The sequence below is a fragment of the Doryrhamphus excisus genome, chromosome 15 (genome assembly GCF_030265055.1).
Source record: "Doryrhamphus excisus isolate RoL2022-K1 chromosome 15, RoL_Dexc_1.0, whole genome shotgun sequence".
Taxonomy (NCBI): domain Eukaryota; kingdom Metazoa; phylum Chordata; class Actinopteri; order Syngnathiformes; family Syngnathidae; genus Doryrhamphus; species Doryrhamphus excisus.
This window is the reverse complement of record NC_080480.1, coordinates 14223371-14241388: the sequence shown is the minus strand read 5'-3', so window position 1 is coordinate 14241388 and position 18018 is coordinate 14223371. Positions and strand designations below refer to the sequence as shown.

General features: G+C 39.4%; 2 protein-coding genes across 4 annotated transcripts in view; one reads left to right on the top strand and one right to left on the bottom strand.

The window, feature by feature from the left end:
• elfn1a (extracellular leucine-rich repeat and fibronectin type III domain containing 1a) overlaps nt 1–16805 on the top strand; it is an 84212-nt gene extending 67407 nt beyond the window's left edge. For both annotated transcript variants that reach the window (XM_058048348.1, XM_058048349.1), the window contains one exon: nt 10343–16805. In XM_058048348.1, the coding sequence (XP_057904331.1) occupies nt 10561–12936 (2376 nt within the window). In that variant the 5' untranslated portion in view covers nt 10343–10560 and the 3' untranslated portion in view covers nt 12937–16805. The remainder of the gene's footprint in view (nt 1–10342) is intronic.
• psmg3 (proteasome (prosome, macropain) assembly chaperone 3) overlaps nt 1–18018 on the bottom strand; it is a 149537-nt gene that overhangs the window by 118146 nt on the left and 13373 nt on the right. For both annotated transcript variants that reach the window (XM_058048351.1, XM_058048350.1), the window contains one exon: nt 2094–2184. In XM_058048351.1, coding sequence (XP_057904334.1) covers nt 2094–2104 — 11 coding nt within the window. In that variant the 5' untranslated portion in view covers nt 2105–2184. The remainder of the gene's footprint in view (nt 1–2093; nt 2185–18018) is intronic.

Genomic DNA, 18018 nt, shown 5'->3' with positions numbered 1-18018 from the left:
CGATGAAGACAATGTTTTCCTTCCCCGAGAGCCGTACTTCCATTTCAACTCAATTGATTCGCCACTTCTGCTTCTCCTTCGTTCTTTGCTTTTTCTCCCTCTCTCCTATCCTTCTATTCTGGCTGGAAAGAGCCTTGGCCGCATTTTCAATGACATCAAATAAAGGGACGGCCATTGGTATGGATGAGAAGTGTCCGCAGAGACTGAGCCACCTTCACCGCTACAAAGCACATGATAAGAAGAAGCACAGTAGAGAACAAGCCGGGTTATATTAAAAAAAAAAAAAAGAAAAAAGAAAGATGCTCTGTTTTGATATCTGCCCGTGTAGATGCAATTTTGAATTCAGTATGCACGCTGTTTGTTTGGACGCTTGCAGCCCGGGTGGCTGTGCGCGTTCAATATCCTGTCATTAAGGGCTGCAGATGTCAGATCTGTTTCATTTTGGAAAGCTCTTGCATGGAGACGGAGCACAAGGAAACACTCGTAGATTGGCTATAAAAGCTTAGAACTATCAAGCAGACACTTTTACAGCACCTTCTCCGCCTCTGGACCATAAAACAATCCATATTTGACCTCAGTCGCTTTTCAGTATGGCTGCTGACTACAGCTTACATAATGACAAAAGAGTATTCTTGCAAAATCCAATAGGCCACCATGTATGAACAGCAATGTGTCGTTTATCCACTAAGTAGGATTCCTGATTTATAAATGGATTATTTTTTTATAGTTAGAGCATAGCTTTCAGCATGATTAGAGACCTCTAGACATGAACTAACACCCCTATAGTCACCTTTACACTGCTATTACGATTCCTGATTTATAAATTGAGTATTTTTTATAGTTAGAGCATAGCTTTTAGCATGAGTAGAGACCTCTAGACATGAACTAACACCCCTATAGTCACCATTACGCTGCTATTACCTAATCCAATAGCCGTTTAAGACATAAGTAGGATTCCTGATTTATAAATGGAGTATTTTCATAGTTAGAGCATAGCTTTTAGCATGATTAGAGACCTCTAGACATGAACTAACACCCCTATAGTCACCTTTACACTGCATTACCTAATACAAATAGCCGTTTAAGACACAAGTAGGATTCCTGATTTATAAATGGAGTATTTTTATAGTTAGAGCATAGCTTTTAGCATGATTAGAGACCTCTACACATGAACTAACACCCCTATAGCCACCTTTACACTGCTATTACCTAATACAGTAGCCGTTTGCATTTGACTTCATTTAGCCATTTTTACGCTTGAAAATGCTTAATTTAGGCAAAGCTATGTAATATTTGATTAAATGTAAATATTTTGTTACTAAAAATAGACTATTCAACGACACAACAGCATCATTTTTCAATCAGTCTTGCCATCATGTGATGCACCATGGTCGGATGAGAGTTAACAGACACTTTTTCAATCCATTTTTTGTAGAATGGAATAATCTCTCAGAGAAAATTCCCGTTTCCGTTTTCATGAATAGCCTCCAATGGCTGACAACTACAGTAAATAGAACCAACAGCGCCTCTGCTGGTTGCAGCCAAGTAGTGCATCTTGTTTTTACAACACAGTCCTGCAGTGCATGTCCAAAGGTGCTTTTTCCCCTCTTACTACTGCATCACTGATGTCTTGTATCGCCCCTTCAACCCACCCTTCGTATAAAAGAACCAACGAGCCAAGCGAGCCCTGACCAGCTCCGAGAGAAAAGTACAAGTCTGTGTTTGGATGGTCCTTCAAAGGCGGGGTTTCAATAGGTTATCCACAGAAGTGGAAAAAAAAAGAAAAGAAAAGCCTTCATTAGCCAGAGCATAAAGCCTGAATGGTGGAGCATAGAGCCTGTGGAATGGCTGCCTGGTTCTGATAGGGGAATACACTCAACGTGCGATGCCTCGGGTGTTCTGGCCGGCTGCACTGGACCGTGCAGATTGCAGCCATTATGGAAAGTGGGTCTTTGGTGGCAAATAAGACCTCATAAGGCACCACCAACACTGCTGGCTACATATAAGCATGGCACCGTGTGCGTGACACTAAGGCACCCACATCAGTTTTCGCTGTTTTTAACTCAAAAGAAAACTTCTTAAACTTTTCCTACCTGTGTTGCATTTCCTTGGAGCGGGGGCAGTCGATTCTTGTGTCCCTTTATGGACAACCAGGAGATGAAACTGTGCAGACTGGGTAGAAATCTGAAAGAAATTTAAGATACAGACTGATATTTGTGTAGCAAGGAACCATTTTGGGGGGCTTAAGTAGGAGGAACACAGTATGCCTGACTATGAAGAATGAATTATTCCTGAGGATCAACAAAGAAAAGTAATTACAACATTATTACATTATCCAAATGGGCATAACTTATGTATATGTGTACTTTTTTAAAAAATATATATATTTTTTTCAAAGTAAAATAAGTGTCCATGTTGATGTCGCAACAGTTGGAATCTGTGAGAAATGTGGAAATAGTTGTTTGTATGCCTTTGATCTAATTAGAGCAAAGGCATCTCATGTAGATTATATATATATCTTTATTCATCACTCAGCAAAGAGGACAGAATCAGTTAAATAGTAGATCTATTAATAGATCTAATGCATTTGATCTAATTAGAGCAAAGGCATCTCTTTTAGATTAGATATACCTTTATTCATCCCTCAGTGGGAAAATTTACATTGCCCAGCAGCAAAGAGGACAGAACCAGTTAAATAGTAGATCTATTAATAGATCTAATGCCTTTGATCTAATTAGAGCAAATGCATCTAATTTTGATTAGATTAGATATACCTGTATTCGTCCCTCAGTGGGGAAATTTACATCGCACAGCAACAAAGAGGACAGAACCTGTTAAATAGATCTATTAATAGATCCATTGCCTTTGATCTAATTAGAGCAAAGGCATCTAATTTAGATTAGATATACCTTTATTTGTCCCTCAGTGGGGAAATTCACATTCCCCATTAGCAAAGAGGAAAGAACCAGTTAAATAGTATTCTTTTAATAGTAATGCCTTTGATCTAATTAAAGCAAAGGCATCTCATTTAGATTAGATTAAATATACCTTTATTCATCCCTCAGTGGGGAAATTTACATTGTCCAGCAGCAAAGAGGACAGAATCAGTTAAATAGTAGATCTATTAATAGATTTAATGCCTTTGATCTAATTATAGCAAAGGCATCTAATTTAGATTAGATATCCCTTTATTCGCCATTGCACAGCAGCAAAGAAAACAACCAGTTAAATAGTAGATCTAATGCCTTTGATCTAATTAGAGCAAAGGCATCTAATTTAGATTAGATATACCTTTATTCGTCATTGCACAGCAGCAAAGAAAACAGAACCAGTTAAATAGTAGACCTAATGCCTTTGATCTAATTAGAGCAAAGGCATCTAATTTAGATTAGATATACCTTTATTTGTCCGTCAGTAGGGAAATTTACATTGCACAGCAGCAAAGAGGACAAAACCAGTTAAATAGTAGATCTATTAATAGATTGAATGCCTTTGATCTAAATTAGAGCAAAGGCATTCACACCAGAGGCTCTGAGGGCATTTTCATTTTCATACTTCATACAACATTTGTTTCGGGTTGAAAGTTTCAATTTTGCAATTATTTAAACAGATATTGCGTAAACATTACAGTTAGCGGGGTGTGCTTATGTATGCTAAAGGTATAAAAACATTGATAGTTTGTAAAAAGTGCGTATATCATATTTACGAGGGAATTTGTTGTTCGGAACCGTTGATGAATGATACCCGGTGTTGTCATTTGTTGTTTGGATCCAAAGTAATGAAGATTTTGTGTTGAAAGAGAGCTCTAATGAGGCAAATGAGCATAATTGATGTCTGGCTTAAAGCGGTGAGAAGCAGTGAGTCGGTAGCAGGGTGAGTCACTGTGAGACAACAAAAACAAAGCCAATGCATTCGAAAGCAGACATCTCAGGTCCAACTTAAACCATTTAGACACTAAAAGATCTCACAGCGCCAGTGGCAAGGAGGTCGGGCCGCGTTTTCGCCGCCGCCGTACGTTGACTATCGGTGAGAAAGGTCACAGACGCGGCATTAATAACAAGACAGTGCTCCGCCGTCTGAGATGTTTTGCCTGGCCAGATATTCTACAGAGATGTATTTTTCATACTCATTTCATGGAACATTTGATTCGGACCCATTCTCTCCGCCCTTGGGGGATTTGGAGTGTGTTCTTTTTCTCGTCAGTTCTCCACCACTGCTGCTGCTCCTTTGTCATCCTGAAGGTGCTTTTAAATGGCAGCCTTTGGCATTCTCGTCCTCCATCTTTTTCCATCTGTACCCGTGTGGCTGACCGCAGCTATTTCAATGTGGAACATTTAAACAGCATTTAAGTGCACTTCATCCTGCGATGAAGCAGCGTTTTTATGTCTTTTTTTTTTTTCCCCCAGCGCTCCAGGTGATGTTATTGTGACAATAAAGCAGCAGCCTCGAGGAGTAGCGGGAAGATTACTGAATTCCAGGAAAGCAGAGCAACTTTTTCCATACAGCTTTTAAATATAATATCTCTTTTAAAAGACAGCAGTTCTTGGAGGGAGAACATGGTGAAATTTAATCTAACTTTACCACATCACAGGTATTAAAATTTGACACAAATAAATCACAAATGTGAGACTCAAGGTTAAAAACTATGCCTTGAAAGTTGCATAAAAACCTGAACTATCATAACGATATTCAACAGTTAACAACTCGCTAGTTGCGTACCGGCTAGTGTTTTAAAAAAACGACTTACATGGTGTATTTTGATACTTACCTAAGTGTTACGATTTGGAAAATGTTACTAAAAAGGTGACAGTTTGACCCTGAAACAGACTTTTTGTTCCATTAATTCCTTGTTTAACGCTATTAATTGATTTTCAGCAGCATTTGCAGCATTAAAAACCTTATTATTAGAGCCCTCTCGACATGAACTAACACCCCTATAGTTACTTTTACACTGCACATTATAATGGATATAATTCGAGTAAATAGACTATTGAAGACTCAAGTCTCAACATTGCAGTCATATTACTGACACCTAGTGACCAGTTGTGAATACTACACATCATGAACATATTTATTTTTATATTTATATTATATGATATTTATATTATATTTATATACATTTATTTATTTTTATTTATATTTTAGTTAATGTAGCCATTTTTGTGCTTGGATTTGCTTATTAAATTATCTTAAATATACATGAGTTTTGACGAGACCCTATTCAACCATGAAATATTTGAATTTTTTTTTTAAATATATAATTATTATTTTTTTGTCCAAAAAAATAAGATATGACAGAAATGACTTTTTATAAAAATCTCCCCACCAAGGCAGCATTTTTAATTTTATATTTTGTTCATTTTTTTCCATGAAGCATCACCAGAATTAAATGCAAACACATATAGTAGATATAATCCGAGTAAATAAGTCTCACTCAACATTGCAGTCATATTACTGACACCTAGTGACCAGTGGTGATTACTACACATTATGAACATATTTGAATGAGTCTTTTGATTGCCTTATATTTATATTTTAGTTCATGTAGCCATTTTTGTGCTTGGATTTGTTTAATCTAGGCAAAATATATATAAAATTATCTTAAATATACATACGTTTTGACTAAAAATAGACCCTATTCAACCATTAAATATTTGAATATATAATTATTTTTTTGTCCAAAAAAAAAGATATGACAGAGATAACTTTTTATAAAAATCTCCCCACCAAGGCAGCATTTTATTTAATATTTTGTTCATTTTTTTCCATGAAGCGTCACCAGAATTAAATGCAAACACATACGTATCTACTCACCACAATTCTAAGATATAGATGAAAAGACAGAAACAGGGAGCAATGAATAGCGCTTTATAAAAAGGGAAAGCAAAAAATAGATTTCAACGTATAATCGCACCCCGGAGGCCTATTGCGGCTAAGCTTCAGATCATCACATCAATGAGCCAGTGTATCATCTTTGCGCAACAATATTTAATACTTGACTGTACTTGCTTCTTGTAAAGCGAATGTCACAGCAATTCAATCAAAGTCATTTAAAGCATAAATGCCACAGTTGTATTAGAGGGGGAAAAAAGCATCAGCTTGATGAAATACATTCATATAAAAGTGGCGCCGCCGTGTCCTGGAGATCGCATGTAGATGCATTCATTGCTGCAATTACATTTTTTTTTATCTCATTCTAATCCCCGAAAGGGAAATTCAATCAATTCACTATCGTACGCTGCAGCAGTCATCCTTTTTATAGCTGTTCAATTTCCATTACTTAAATAAAAATAAATATTTCCCCATCCAATACAGGGAAAAATCAATTATCATCTCAATTTGCCACCACCTCCAATAGCATTCAGCACCTCTAACAGGGAATGTGACCCCCCCACACTCCCATGAACTCTTCAGTGAAGAAGTGGCAGCTCTAATGAGTGGTCAGCTGATGCGAAACACGTGCTCATCAAAACACAAATGAGAGAATGTTTTTTTTTCTTTTTGTGGTCCACACTCAAATCAATATTACACAATTTAAGTGTTATCACAAAGCCCATAGTCGTTAACACGTTGTTTAATGCCCACCGGACCAACCCTGTATCAATCATCATTGAATAACTGGACATGATAATCAATTTATAATTACGAATTCGGTTCACTGTGAGCAATAACAAAATGGAGTGCACTACTTTGGTGCAACCACCAGAGGCGCTGTTGAATCAGTGTCAATGAGTCTGTCTAAAGTAGTAGCTATACTACAACATTATGTCAACTAGGTAAATATCTATATATCATTTTTATTTAAAAACTGCAATAGTTTATAATTGGACAAAACTAGGTTAAATATTGTCATATACATATACAAAACCACATGAAAAATGATTAAAAAGTATGAGTATTAAATATGTTTTAAATTAATAATTCAATTAATATTTAATATTAAATTAATAATTTAATTTGTGTATTTATTAATTAAAATTATTTTGCTTTAATTTTAATTTAATTTATTATTGATTATAAAATATTAGTTATTAAATATGGTTATTTTAATTATTTTTTCTTAAATTCTTTTAGCTTTAACTATTTAGCTTTAATTTTATTTTTTTACTGATTATAAAAAATTGTTAATATGGTTATTATTTTAAATGTAATTATTTTTTCTTTTTAATTCTTTTTTCTTTAATTATTTTAGCTTTAAAAAATGTTTAAACATTTTTTCTTCCAATCTTTTTTAGGAAATTTGTGGTTAGGAACTGTTGACGTTTGATGCCCAGTCCCAAAATTTGCTGTTTGGAAGCAAAACAATCCAAATTCGGTCTTGAAAGAACGCTCTAACGCGGTAAATGAGCCTAACTGATGAGTAAGAACTAATCAATAACGAATTGATCAGTGAAGAATCAGTGAGCCAAAACATTGAAAAGTACGACTATTTTTAAATGAATAAATAGTGGACAGCTATATAGTAATGTCATTTATTGATTCATTTTCAGTTTAATTTGTCAGAAAATGACTCACAAAAATGATCCAAAGTTCCTTGATCGGTTTCGATTTAAACTATATTTGACTCTTACAATTTCATAAAAGACTTTACAGGGCTGATAATAATCTGTTGAACTTTATCGCTGAATTGGCAAACTTCATTTAAAGTCATGTCGTCTACAAATATAAAAGCCAATGCCGCATGATACATTTAATTTAGACAGAACCAATCCATTACGGAGCTATTTTGAGGTGATGTTTGCAAAAGACTCGTCTCTCCCTCACAAAAAAAAAAAAAAAAAAAGGATCTATATAGCACGAGCCAGCAAATTGTACACAAGTCCACGTCCTTTCTTGGGGATAAGCGTGCACACACAAATAAGGACTTTATGCATGGAGGTTGTCAGATGGAAACCCGAGCTCATCGATCCAAAGCACCATTTGCACACAGTGCTGTATAATTGATTTAATGCAGTGTCTAAACGCTGGCCTCACTGCATCTGACAGTCTGCAGGTTAATTGCCGGACAACTGGGACCTTGGCTTTGCCTAAACTGTCAAGAGGTAATTGGCCGATTGTTTGTTTTAATAGTCTGCCACGCAACATAGCGTGGTGGGAACCCGTAAAGCATATATGGTACGGGTGGAACATTCATTCATTCATTTTCTACCGCTTTTTCCTCACGAGGGTCGCCGGAGCCTATCCCAGCTGTCTCCTACACCCTGGACTGGTCGCCAGCCAATCACAGGGCACATATAGACAAACAACCATTCACACTCACATTCATACCTATGGACAATTTGGAGTCGCTAATTAACCTAGCATGTTTTTGAAATGTGGGAGGAAACCGGAGTACCCGGAGAAAACCCACGCATGCACGGGGAGAACATGCAAACTCCACACAGAGATGGCCAAGGATGGAATTGAACCCTGGTCTCCTAGCTGTGAGGTCTGCGCGCTAAAGGGGTGTAACAGTGTACCATAATCACATTTCAGGTCAAGGGTCGGTTCATTTTGGGTACAGTAAAGGGCTGCATGGTAGTCTAGTGGTTAGTGTGCGGGCCTCACAGCTAGGAGACCCGAGTTCAATCCCGTCTCGACACACTCTTGCATGTTCTTAGCATGCATGCGTGGGTTTTCTCCGGGTACTCCGGTTTCCTCCCACATTCCAAAAACATGCTAGGTTAATTGGCGACTCCAAATTGTCCATAGGTATGAATGTGAGTGTGAATGGTTGTTTGGTTTGAATAACGCAACTTACGTTACGCACAGGTTGAAAAAGTGTGTCTTATACTGTATGTAAATGTGACTGTAGGGGTGTTAGTTCATGTAGAGAGGGCTCTAATATGTTAACTGTATTCAGAAAGTCGTAAACTGGATTTCTCTGCTATATGAAAATATTCAAGGCTGCCCGGTGGACAAGTGGTTAGCACACAGGCTAGTAGATCCGAGTTCAATCCCACCCTCGGCTATCTCTGTGTGGAGTTTGCATGTTCTCCCCGTGCATGCGTGTTTTTTTTTATCCGGGTACTCCGGTTTCCTCCCACATTCCAAAAACATGCTAGGTTAATTAGCGACTCCAAATTGTCCATAGGTATGAATGTGAGTGTGAATGGTTGTTTGTCTATATGTGCCCTGTGATTGGCTGGCCACCAGTCCAGGATGTAGAAGACAGCTGGGATAGGCTCCAGCATGAAGATAAGCGGTAGAAAATGAATGAATGAATGAATAAAGGAACAAATAAATAAATCGTAAAACTTCTTCGTGGGTGCACGCAGACTCCTTAAGGAAGCTCAGACTTCCCAGGACACTGAGACATTCCCAGGGCAGCTGTGAGACATAACCCTCCGAGCTTCCCGGCTGGGCATGCCCCGGAACAACTCACTGGGGAGCCTGAGCCACCTCAGTTGGCACCTCAGCTCCTCCGGGTTGACAGAGCTCTCTCTTCGAGTGAGTCCAGCCACCCGACAGCGGAAACCTATTTCAGACAAGACTATCCACGATTTTGTTCCCAAAACTCATGAGAGTGAGAACATAAACCAGCTGGTAAATCAAGAACTTTGCATTCGGGCTCGGCTCTCTCTTCACCACAATGGTCCGGTACAGCGATCGTGTTACTGTAAGCGCAGTCTCGGTACGCATGTCGACTTCACGCATCAAGACACTTTAACTCCTTGACTTCCAACCCGAAGATGCAGAATTTAAAGTTTCAGTTTGTAGTCGTGAACAATAGCTGTGAGGATTCCCAAGCTCCTCTTTGGGACGATCCCTATCCTATCCACTAAATCGCCCTCACTCAATGTGTTCCGTGTAGGAAAATGTGATTATGGATAAACGTACCATGACACCCACTAAAGCCACTTTACATTATACAGTAAACCTCGGATATATCAGACTCTGATATATCGGAAATTCGCTCACAACGGACAGATAAAAAAGAACCAATTTTTCTGTAATGCATTTCCAATAAAAATTCATTGCATATATCTGATTTTTTATAACGGATTTCGCTTATTTCGGACAAAATCTCCAGTCCCGTTCCAATGCATTTCCATTAAATTTCCCTCGCATATATCGGATGGCTGCATCGTGGCACTCCGATTCGCCGAATCGTGACAGGCCGCTATACGACGTCATTTGCAGCGTTTGCAGCGTTGCCTGCGCGTCCAGGTACATTGGAAACATAGTCAAGGAAGTGCCTTTTTATAACGGATAAAATCAGATTTACGCATATACCGGATATAAATCCGATATATGCGTAAAACTGACATTTTTCGGTATACGGATATAAAACCAGTGGGAACAATTGCATCCGATATATCCGAGGTTTACTGTATTTAATTGTCATGTTTCTGTGTTGCAGGTTATGCATCCACACGGAAGCGAGTGATGCGAAGACGACAACTGGCGTAAAATGATGTACACTTCCACGATAAAAAGCACAAACCAAGCGACCATGGAGACCATGCCACAAGTTCAGCATCCGCAAATGTAAACAAATCCATCCATGACGAGGCGACGGCTCAACTTAGTCTCTTTGCTTTGGAATTGAAACCACAACGCTTCCTTATTTCTTCAGCGATGACTCGCAGGGAAGCGCCGATGGCGTTCAGGTGGGGCGTGGCGACAAGGACTCTGCTTTGGTCTGCGGTCATTGTGTATTTCAGCCACGTGGGCCAAGTCAGTGCAGACTGTTGGCTAATCGAAGGTGAAAAGGGCTTTGTGTGGCTCGCTATCTGTAGCCAAAACCAACCGCCTTATGAGGCCATCCCACAGCACATCAACAACACCATTGTGGACCTTCGCCTGAACGAGAACAAGATCAAAAGCATCCACTATTCAGCCCTAAGTCGCTTCGCCAACTTGACCTACCTGAACCTGACTAAGAATGAAATCTCCTACATTGAAGATGGCGCCTTTTCCGCTCAGTTTAACTTACAAGTTCTTCAAATGGGCTTCAACAAGTTACGGAATCTAACAGAGGGGATCCTTAGAGGTCTCGGAAAGCTGCAGTACCTCTACCTCCAGGCTAACCTGATAGAGACTGTGACACCCAATGCCTTTTGGGAATGCCCCAACATCGAGAACATCGACTTGTCCATGAACCGCATTCAGCAACTGGACGGTTCCACGTTCACAAGCTTGACTAAGCTGAGTACATGCGAGCTTTACACGAATCCCTTCAACTGTTCCTGTGAATTACTGGGATTCGTGAAGTGGCTTTCCGTGTTCCCCAACAGAACCAACGAGCGAATGGTCTGCGATTCCCCGAGCGGCGTATCTGGTTATAGTCTACTCAGCCAGAACCCGAACAACCCCACGTATCGGAATGCTCTTCACATGCTCACCACTGTGTGCACCGACGATTACGTCACACCGTTTTTCCCACTTCCCCTCGAACCCACAACACCTCCGCCGGACTTTACACTTTGCGGTTTGGAGGACTGTCCATCCGGGACAGAACCGGACGACATCATTCCGAACAACATCAGTACAACAAACAACGAAGTGGAAGCTAACCCTCTTATGAAACTGAAGCAAGTGTCCAACACGGGCGCCACCATCACGGTCCAGATTCCGTATCCGTTTAAAAAGATGTACATCCTGGTTTTGTACAACAACAGTTTTTTCATGGATATCCAACCCTTGAATGAAATAAAGCAGGACATCGATCTTAAGAACCTGAAACCTCACACAAACTACACGTACTGCGTTGCTTCTATCCGGAACTCGCTGAGACACAACCACACTTGTCTGACAATCACCACCGGGCCCTGGAAGGGCAAGTCGAGGGACTCGAACAACGCAACTGCCACTCATTACATCATGACGATATTGGGCTGCCTCTTCAGTATGGTTATCTTTCTCGGGGTGGTTTACTACTGCTTGCGACGGAAGCGGCAACAAGACGAAAAGCACAAAAAAGCAGGAAGCCTGAAGAAGAACATCATGGAGCTGAAGTATGGACAAGAACTGGAAGGGGGGACGATTTCCCGTATGTCCCAGAAGCAGCTTCTATCCGGGGAGAGCATGGCGGCACGTATGCCGTACCTACCCCCGAGTGAGATGGAGCAGTACAAATTTCAAGAAATAAGCGAAACTCCTAAAATGATGAAGGGAAGTTATATGGAAGTTCGAAGCCTGGACCACCATGAACGCAGGGAATGCGACATGGGAATGGCCGGGAACAGCCAAGGCTCCGTGGCAGAGATTTCCACAATCGCGAAAGAGGTGGATAAAGTCAACCAGATCATCAATAACTGTATCGACGCTTTGAAGTCGGATTCCACTTCTTATCCGGGGGTTCGATCCGGAGCGGTGTCCAACGCGGAGCCCCAGTTGGTGCTCATATCGGAGCAGCCGCAAAACAAATCGGGACTTCTGTCCCCTCCGTATCAGGACAGCTACCACCATTCCCTGCAGAGACATCGTTCCTCGGACGCATCGCCGAAAAGGCCCAGCACTGCCTCAGGAATGCGAAGCCCCAGGCCTTACCGCACGGAATCCAGGTACATCGAAAAAACCTCCCCGACGGGGGACACCATCCTCACGGTAACGCCCGCCGCCGCTATCCTGAGAGCGGAAGCGGAGAAAATCCGTCAGTACGGCGACCACCGCCACTCTTATCCCGACGCTCAGATCGAAGAACTGGAAGGACCCGACGGCATCAAGTCGCCCATGCTGGAGTCTCTCTCTCACTCTCGTTCTAGAGACTTGGCGTACTCCCAGCTGCCATCGCAGTACCACAACCTGAGCTACTCGTCCAGTCCCGAATACTACTGCAAACCTTCGCACAGCATCTGGGAGCGCTTCAAGTTGCATCGTAAACGGCACAAAGACGACGAATACATGGCGGCGGGACACGCGCTACGCAAGAAGGTACAGTTTGCAAAGGACGAGGACCTGCATGATATTTTAGACTACTGGAAAGGCGTCTCGGCTCAGAATAAATCATAACCTCCTTAGGTATTTTTAATCATGGACTTTGAAGATATGAAGATATATAACACAAGAACCTCATCAGACTATCCATGAATGGATTCTTCCACACTCAAAATCACACATGTTGTCTTTTGTCTGTGAGGTGGTGGGGGGGATCTTTAAAATTTGTCATATTATGTAAAGAATCTATTAAAGAGAAAACATACAATAATAATAATATATATGTTACAATGAATTATAGGTTTTTTGGATATCGCATGGCCAAGTCCTGTGGAAGTGGATTTGCTGTTGTGTAATATGAAAACTATTCTATGAAACTTGTTTACTGAAACCTCTTTTTTTTTTTAATCAGGACTATTTTATTTTATTTAAATTTTTTTATTTTATTTTAATTTTATTTTTTTAAATTTTAATTTTATTTTAATTTTTTTTTGCTTTTAAAATAAAAATCCCTGCATATGTTTAGTTTCGATACAATGTACAGATACGGTTGTGTTTATTTACTTGGCTGTCCAGAGTAAATATGGTGTATAAGCCACTACTTTTTTTTCTTAAACATTGGCAATGCTGTTTGTTCACCAGAGGGAGGCTGATATCATCGCAGTGCCCCGGCCAGCCATAACCAATGAAATGCTTTGCTATGACAAAGTGCATTATATGAAAAATAATTTTTTTGCCCCTCTTGAAGTCAGTTTTTATTGTTTTCTGGACTTTTATACTCAAGATGTTTTTTTTATTATTATTATTATTATTATTATTAAATCACATGTATGAAGGTTTCATTCATCAGACTCACAAAAAAAATTCTAATTTTATGACCAAAGTAGAAAAACTGTTTACAATATTCCTGCACGGTCTGGGAATGGTATGAGCATTTTTTTTCCCAAAAATATTTGTATCCTCTCCTTGGATAGTGAAATGATTATACGGGAATTGGGCTATGGGAATAATATCTCATAGAAAAAAATAGAAGGACAATGACGGCACTTCCCTGCTAGCGAGCCCGATGGATGAATGTAACATAAAAATGTGTCGATGGCAGCTTTTATGTATATTTTACAGGAGTATTTATAGGATAAAATAATGTTTTTTTTTCTCTTTGCTTCCAGTGTATTATACTGCATCATGTCTGACGTCAAGGTGGGGGGGGGAAGTAGTTTAATACTCCGATGGGCCTTGTGTTGCTTGCTGAAAGGTTTCATCTTTTTGAATAAAACTGTGAGGCTGTTACGTCCTTTTGTACATTACGGCGTTTAATTACCGAACGGACGGACGGACATCAACATGCTAGAGTTCACACTTGAGAATGTGATTCCTCTGACTTACTGGCTGTGAATTTGTATATTATGAATTTTTTTTTTGGCAGTATATTGTGAGGCTTATAACGTGTCAAAAGGATGTTTACAGAGCGTATTCCACGCGGGCTCAAAAGAGTGGGGGCTTCATTGTATATTTATGAATGAGCAATACACAAATGAATGTCAGCTCAGCGACACAATGCTTTAGTTAAGCTTCACATGGCTACACAAAGATGTGCATTATTGTCTGTTTAAGTCCACTCCAACAGTGTGGGTGGGGGGGGGGGGGTCACTCTTAACCAGATGGTTGCATTACATGTTTACAACAATTCAACATATCCAGAAAACCACAACACCTCAGTGCCGGGAAGCACTCATGCAGCCCCAGACCATGATGCTACCACATAGACAGTAGGTGAGTGTTTTTTGGATGTTGCATTTAGGGCTGCAACGGTACGCCGTCGTCATGGTTCGGTTAATCATGGAACAAAATGCAATGATGCGTTGATAAATAAAGTTGTGAAATAATTTTAAATTTTACCTTAATTTATGGTGTATAAGCCACTACTTTTTTCGTAAACATTGGAAATCCTGCTTATTCACCAGAGGGAGGCTGATATCATCGCAGTGCCCCGGCAGCCATAACCAATGAAATGCTTTGCTATGACAAAATGCATTATATGAAAAAGTTAAACTGGTATTGGTACTTGTATATTTCTTAGCTAGCTTTCGAGTGTTAAGTTGCTGCGTGCTGACTTTAGTGTTCCACTGCAGCCATTACCAATGAAATGCTTTGCTATGTCAAAGTGTATTATGGGAAAAAGTTAAACTGGTATTGGTACTTGTATATTTCTTAGCTACCTTTAGAGTGTTAAGTTGCTGCGTGCTGAATTTAGTGTTCCACTGCAGCCATAACCAATTAAATGCTTTGCTATGGTAAACTGCATTATATGAAAAAGTTAAACTGGTATTGGTACTTGTATATTTCTTAGCTACCTTTTGAGTGTTAAGTTGCTGCGTGCCGACTTTAGTGTTCTTTTTAAGATGGCACCAGGAATCAGACGGTTTTATCAAGTTTTATATGACGATTTGGGAAATTAAGGAAAAAGCAAAACAGGGGAAAAAAGTAAAGACCAAAGTACACAAAGCTGACATGAAGGGGCTTTAAAAAAAAATATATATATATAACTACATTAATTATTAATAAATATCAAAGTACCCCTTGCATTGTTTCATTGCATTTTTCAGTATGTGGCAGTCGGTGGAAAAGGTTTGGACACCCGCAATGTTCGTTATTATTTCACCAGGAAGGTTGAGTGTTCCCAAACAGAAGAGGTTGCTAGCATGAATCCTGCTTTGCCAAAAAGGCTGGGCTGCACCGTATTCCTTTACAGCATAGATGCATGACGACATTACAAGACAGTTCGATTTCCTGTCCCTCGCTTGATGTGTACCGCGTGGGAACTCGATACAGATTTCAAATCCATGCAGCGTTATACCCCGAGTTGGAACCCATCATGAAAGGGATTACTTGTTAAAGTAGGACATCAGTGTACAAGTGTTTGGATTAGCGGTGTTTGTTGTGTTTGTGTGTGTGTGTGTGTGTGTGTTTGTGCTTTATTCATTCATGTGAAATGAAGCATCCGTGAGCCTGACGTGGTTTGCATCCCGTAAACACCCTCGCCACGCGTTAGCTGGACTCGATACAGTGTTTCAATCGCCTTAAGATTTTTGAAATTGTTGTGTACAAGTGTAAATTTCATTTGTTTTCTTTCCAACACATTTTTTTTTCCATTTTTTAAATTCTCAAAATTTTCGTGGGAGTTTCTAGTTCATTTATAGCTACTTATCGACATGTTTTTTTTATATATATACTGCATATTGTAGCACTTGTGTATTATAAAAAAAAAATTGGTGAGTGACAAAGCCTTTAGGAACATCAACAGTTGTTCAAGTGCATCAAAAACAAACAAGAGCACAAAAGTTGTTTTTTTTTTAAACTTCCTTTCATTTTATTTCCTAATACTATGTAATCTGCTTTCAGACAAAGTACTGTGAAATAAAGTTAAGGGTGCACAAAAAAAAGTATCGGTATCATTATTATCAAGCCTGTGAGCTACTTTGAATTGATGAGGTACAGTCGTCCCTTGCTACATAAACAATAAATACTACTAATATGTAATGTTCTAGTTACTAGGCATCATTAAAGTTACATTGATGAGATATTACCTTAGTTTAAATTACCTTAACAGTGCATCAAAACAAATAAAGGTCCTCCCATTTTGTGTGGAAGTGGTAATTTCTTGGCTTTTTCCTTTGTCTTTCTTCCCCACTCTGAAATCCTTTAAGTTTAGAACAAATCAATTGGAAGCTAAATGGTTAGCTTGATAGCCTGCTACGTATATGCTATGCGAGGCGGTCGTCTGTTTTGTCCCTGCACCGCATTAGCCCGGCGCAATGTGGCGTAAACAAATAATATGAATAGTAAAGGTGACTATAGGGGTGTTATATCATGGATACAGGGCTCTAATAATGTTAAAAACATATTTATGGCATCAAACAGAACAACATACTTGCTCACGGTGCCACAAAACTAAAACACCACATCCACGGCAAGTTAACACGTCACATAAATCAACAACAAAGCGCTAAATATAACATGTAAATTAAAAGTGTTAGTTCCAAATGCCCACAAGGCATGCTGGGCAATCCAGCAATATGAAGTAAGAACCATAAAACCATATTGGAAAAAAAACATATACCTTGTTTACTACTCTGACTAACACCTTGACATATTTTGTAATCTAGCAAAAATGTGACAAACATGGCAAAATGTTGAGATGAATAGTACCATGAGATAACAAGCATACCTTGCGGCAGGAAGTATGGGTATTACACGTAGATATTTTTATGTAAGTAGGTTACTTTTTGATGTGTTGTGGTGGCTCTAACGCCGGCTACAGTTTCCATGTTTAAAAAAGGAAGTTTGGAAATGGCCCGGTAAGACGCTTGGTGAGCCCTTGAGCCGCAGTTTGCCTACCCCTGCTCTCACTACAAAAATATTCAGTTTATTAATATTGAAATTCACTTATCAATGCCGTCCATTAACCATAATAAACAAGGGATAACTGTAAAATCAAAACTGACTTTTTGGATGTGAAGCAACATTTTTGAGCACAACTATGCTGATAAAACTGCACAAAACTTCACACACAATATAAGCATATTTTACTCGTGTAAGAAAATCCTCTTAAAAAGAAGCTGTATTCATTCCTGGAGGCACATGAATTATTGAAGTATCTGTTGTTGCTCATTAGTAGAGTCAAGAAAAGTTCCTCCCTTTTTGTCAACGTTGCTCTAAAAAGGCCACGCTGGTTGTGATTTATTTGCTGGTTTGTCGCTTTGATTTCTGCTAAATTCTAAAAATGGCGTCATGTACTTCATCATATGACATACGCTGGGGGGGTAAGATGCGGTCGTGACACCTGTCTCAGTGAGAATGATCCTTGTTACTTGAAAGAATTGATAGATCGTCTCATGGGATAATATACTTTAGAGTAGCCAGTGTACAGCTTCCATAGCAGTATAGATGTAGTATATCCTTATTTTTGTGAAGATGTCCACAGTGTTGCTATCTAGCACTGCTTTAACACCTAAAAAAGTGCATAAAAAACAAATAAAGGTTCTCCTCCCATACCGTGTGGAAGTGGTAAGTTTTTGGCTTTTTTCCACTGTATCAGCAGGTTGCAATTAGGGCTGCAACGGTACGCCGTCGTCATGGTTTGGCGCTGATAAATAA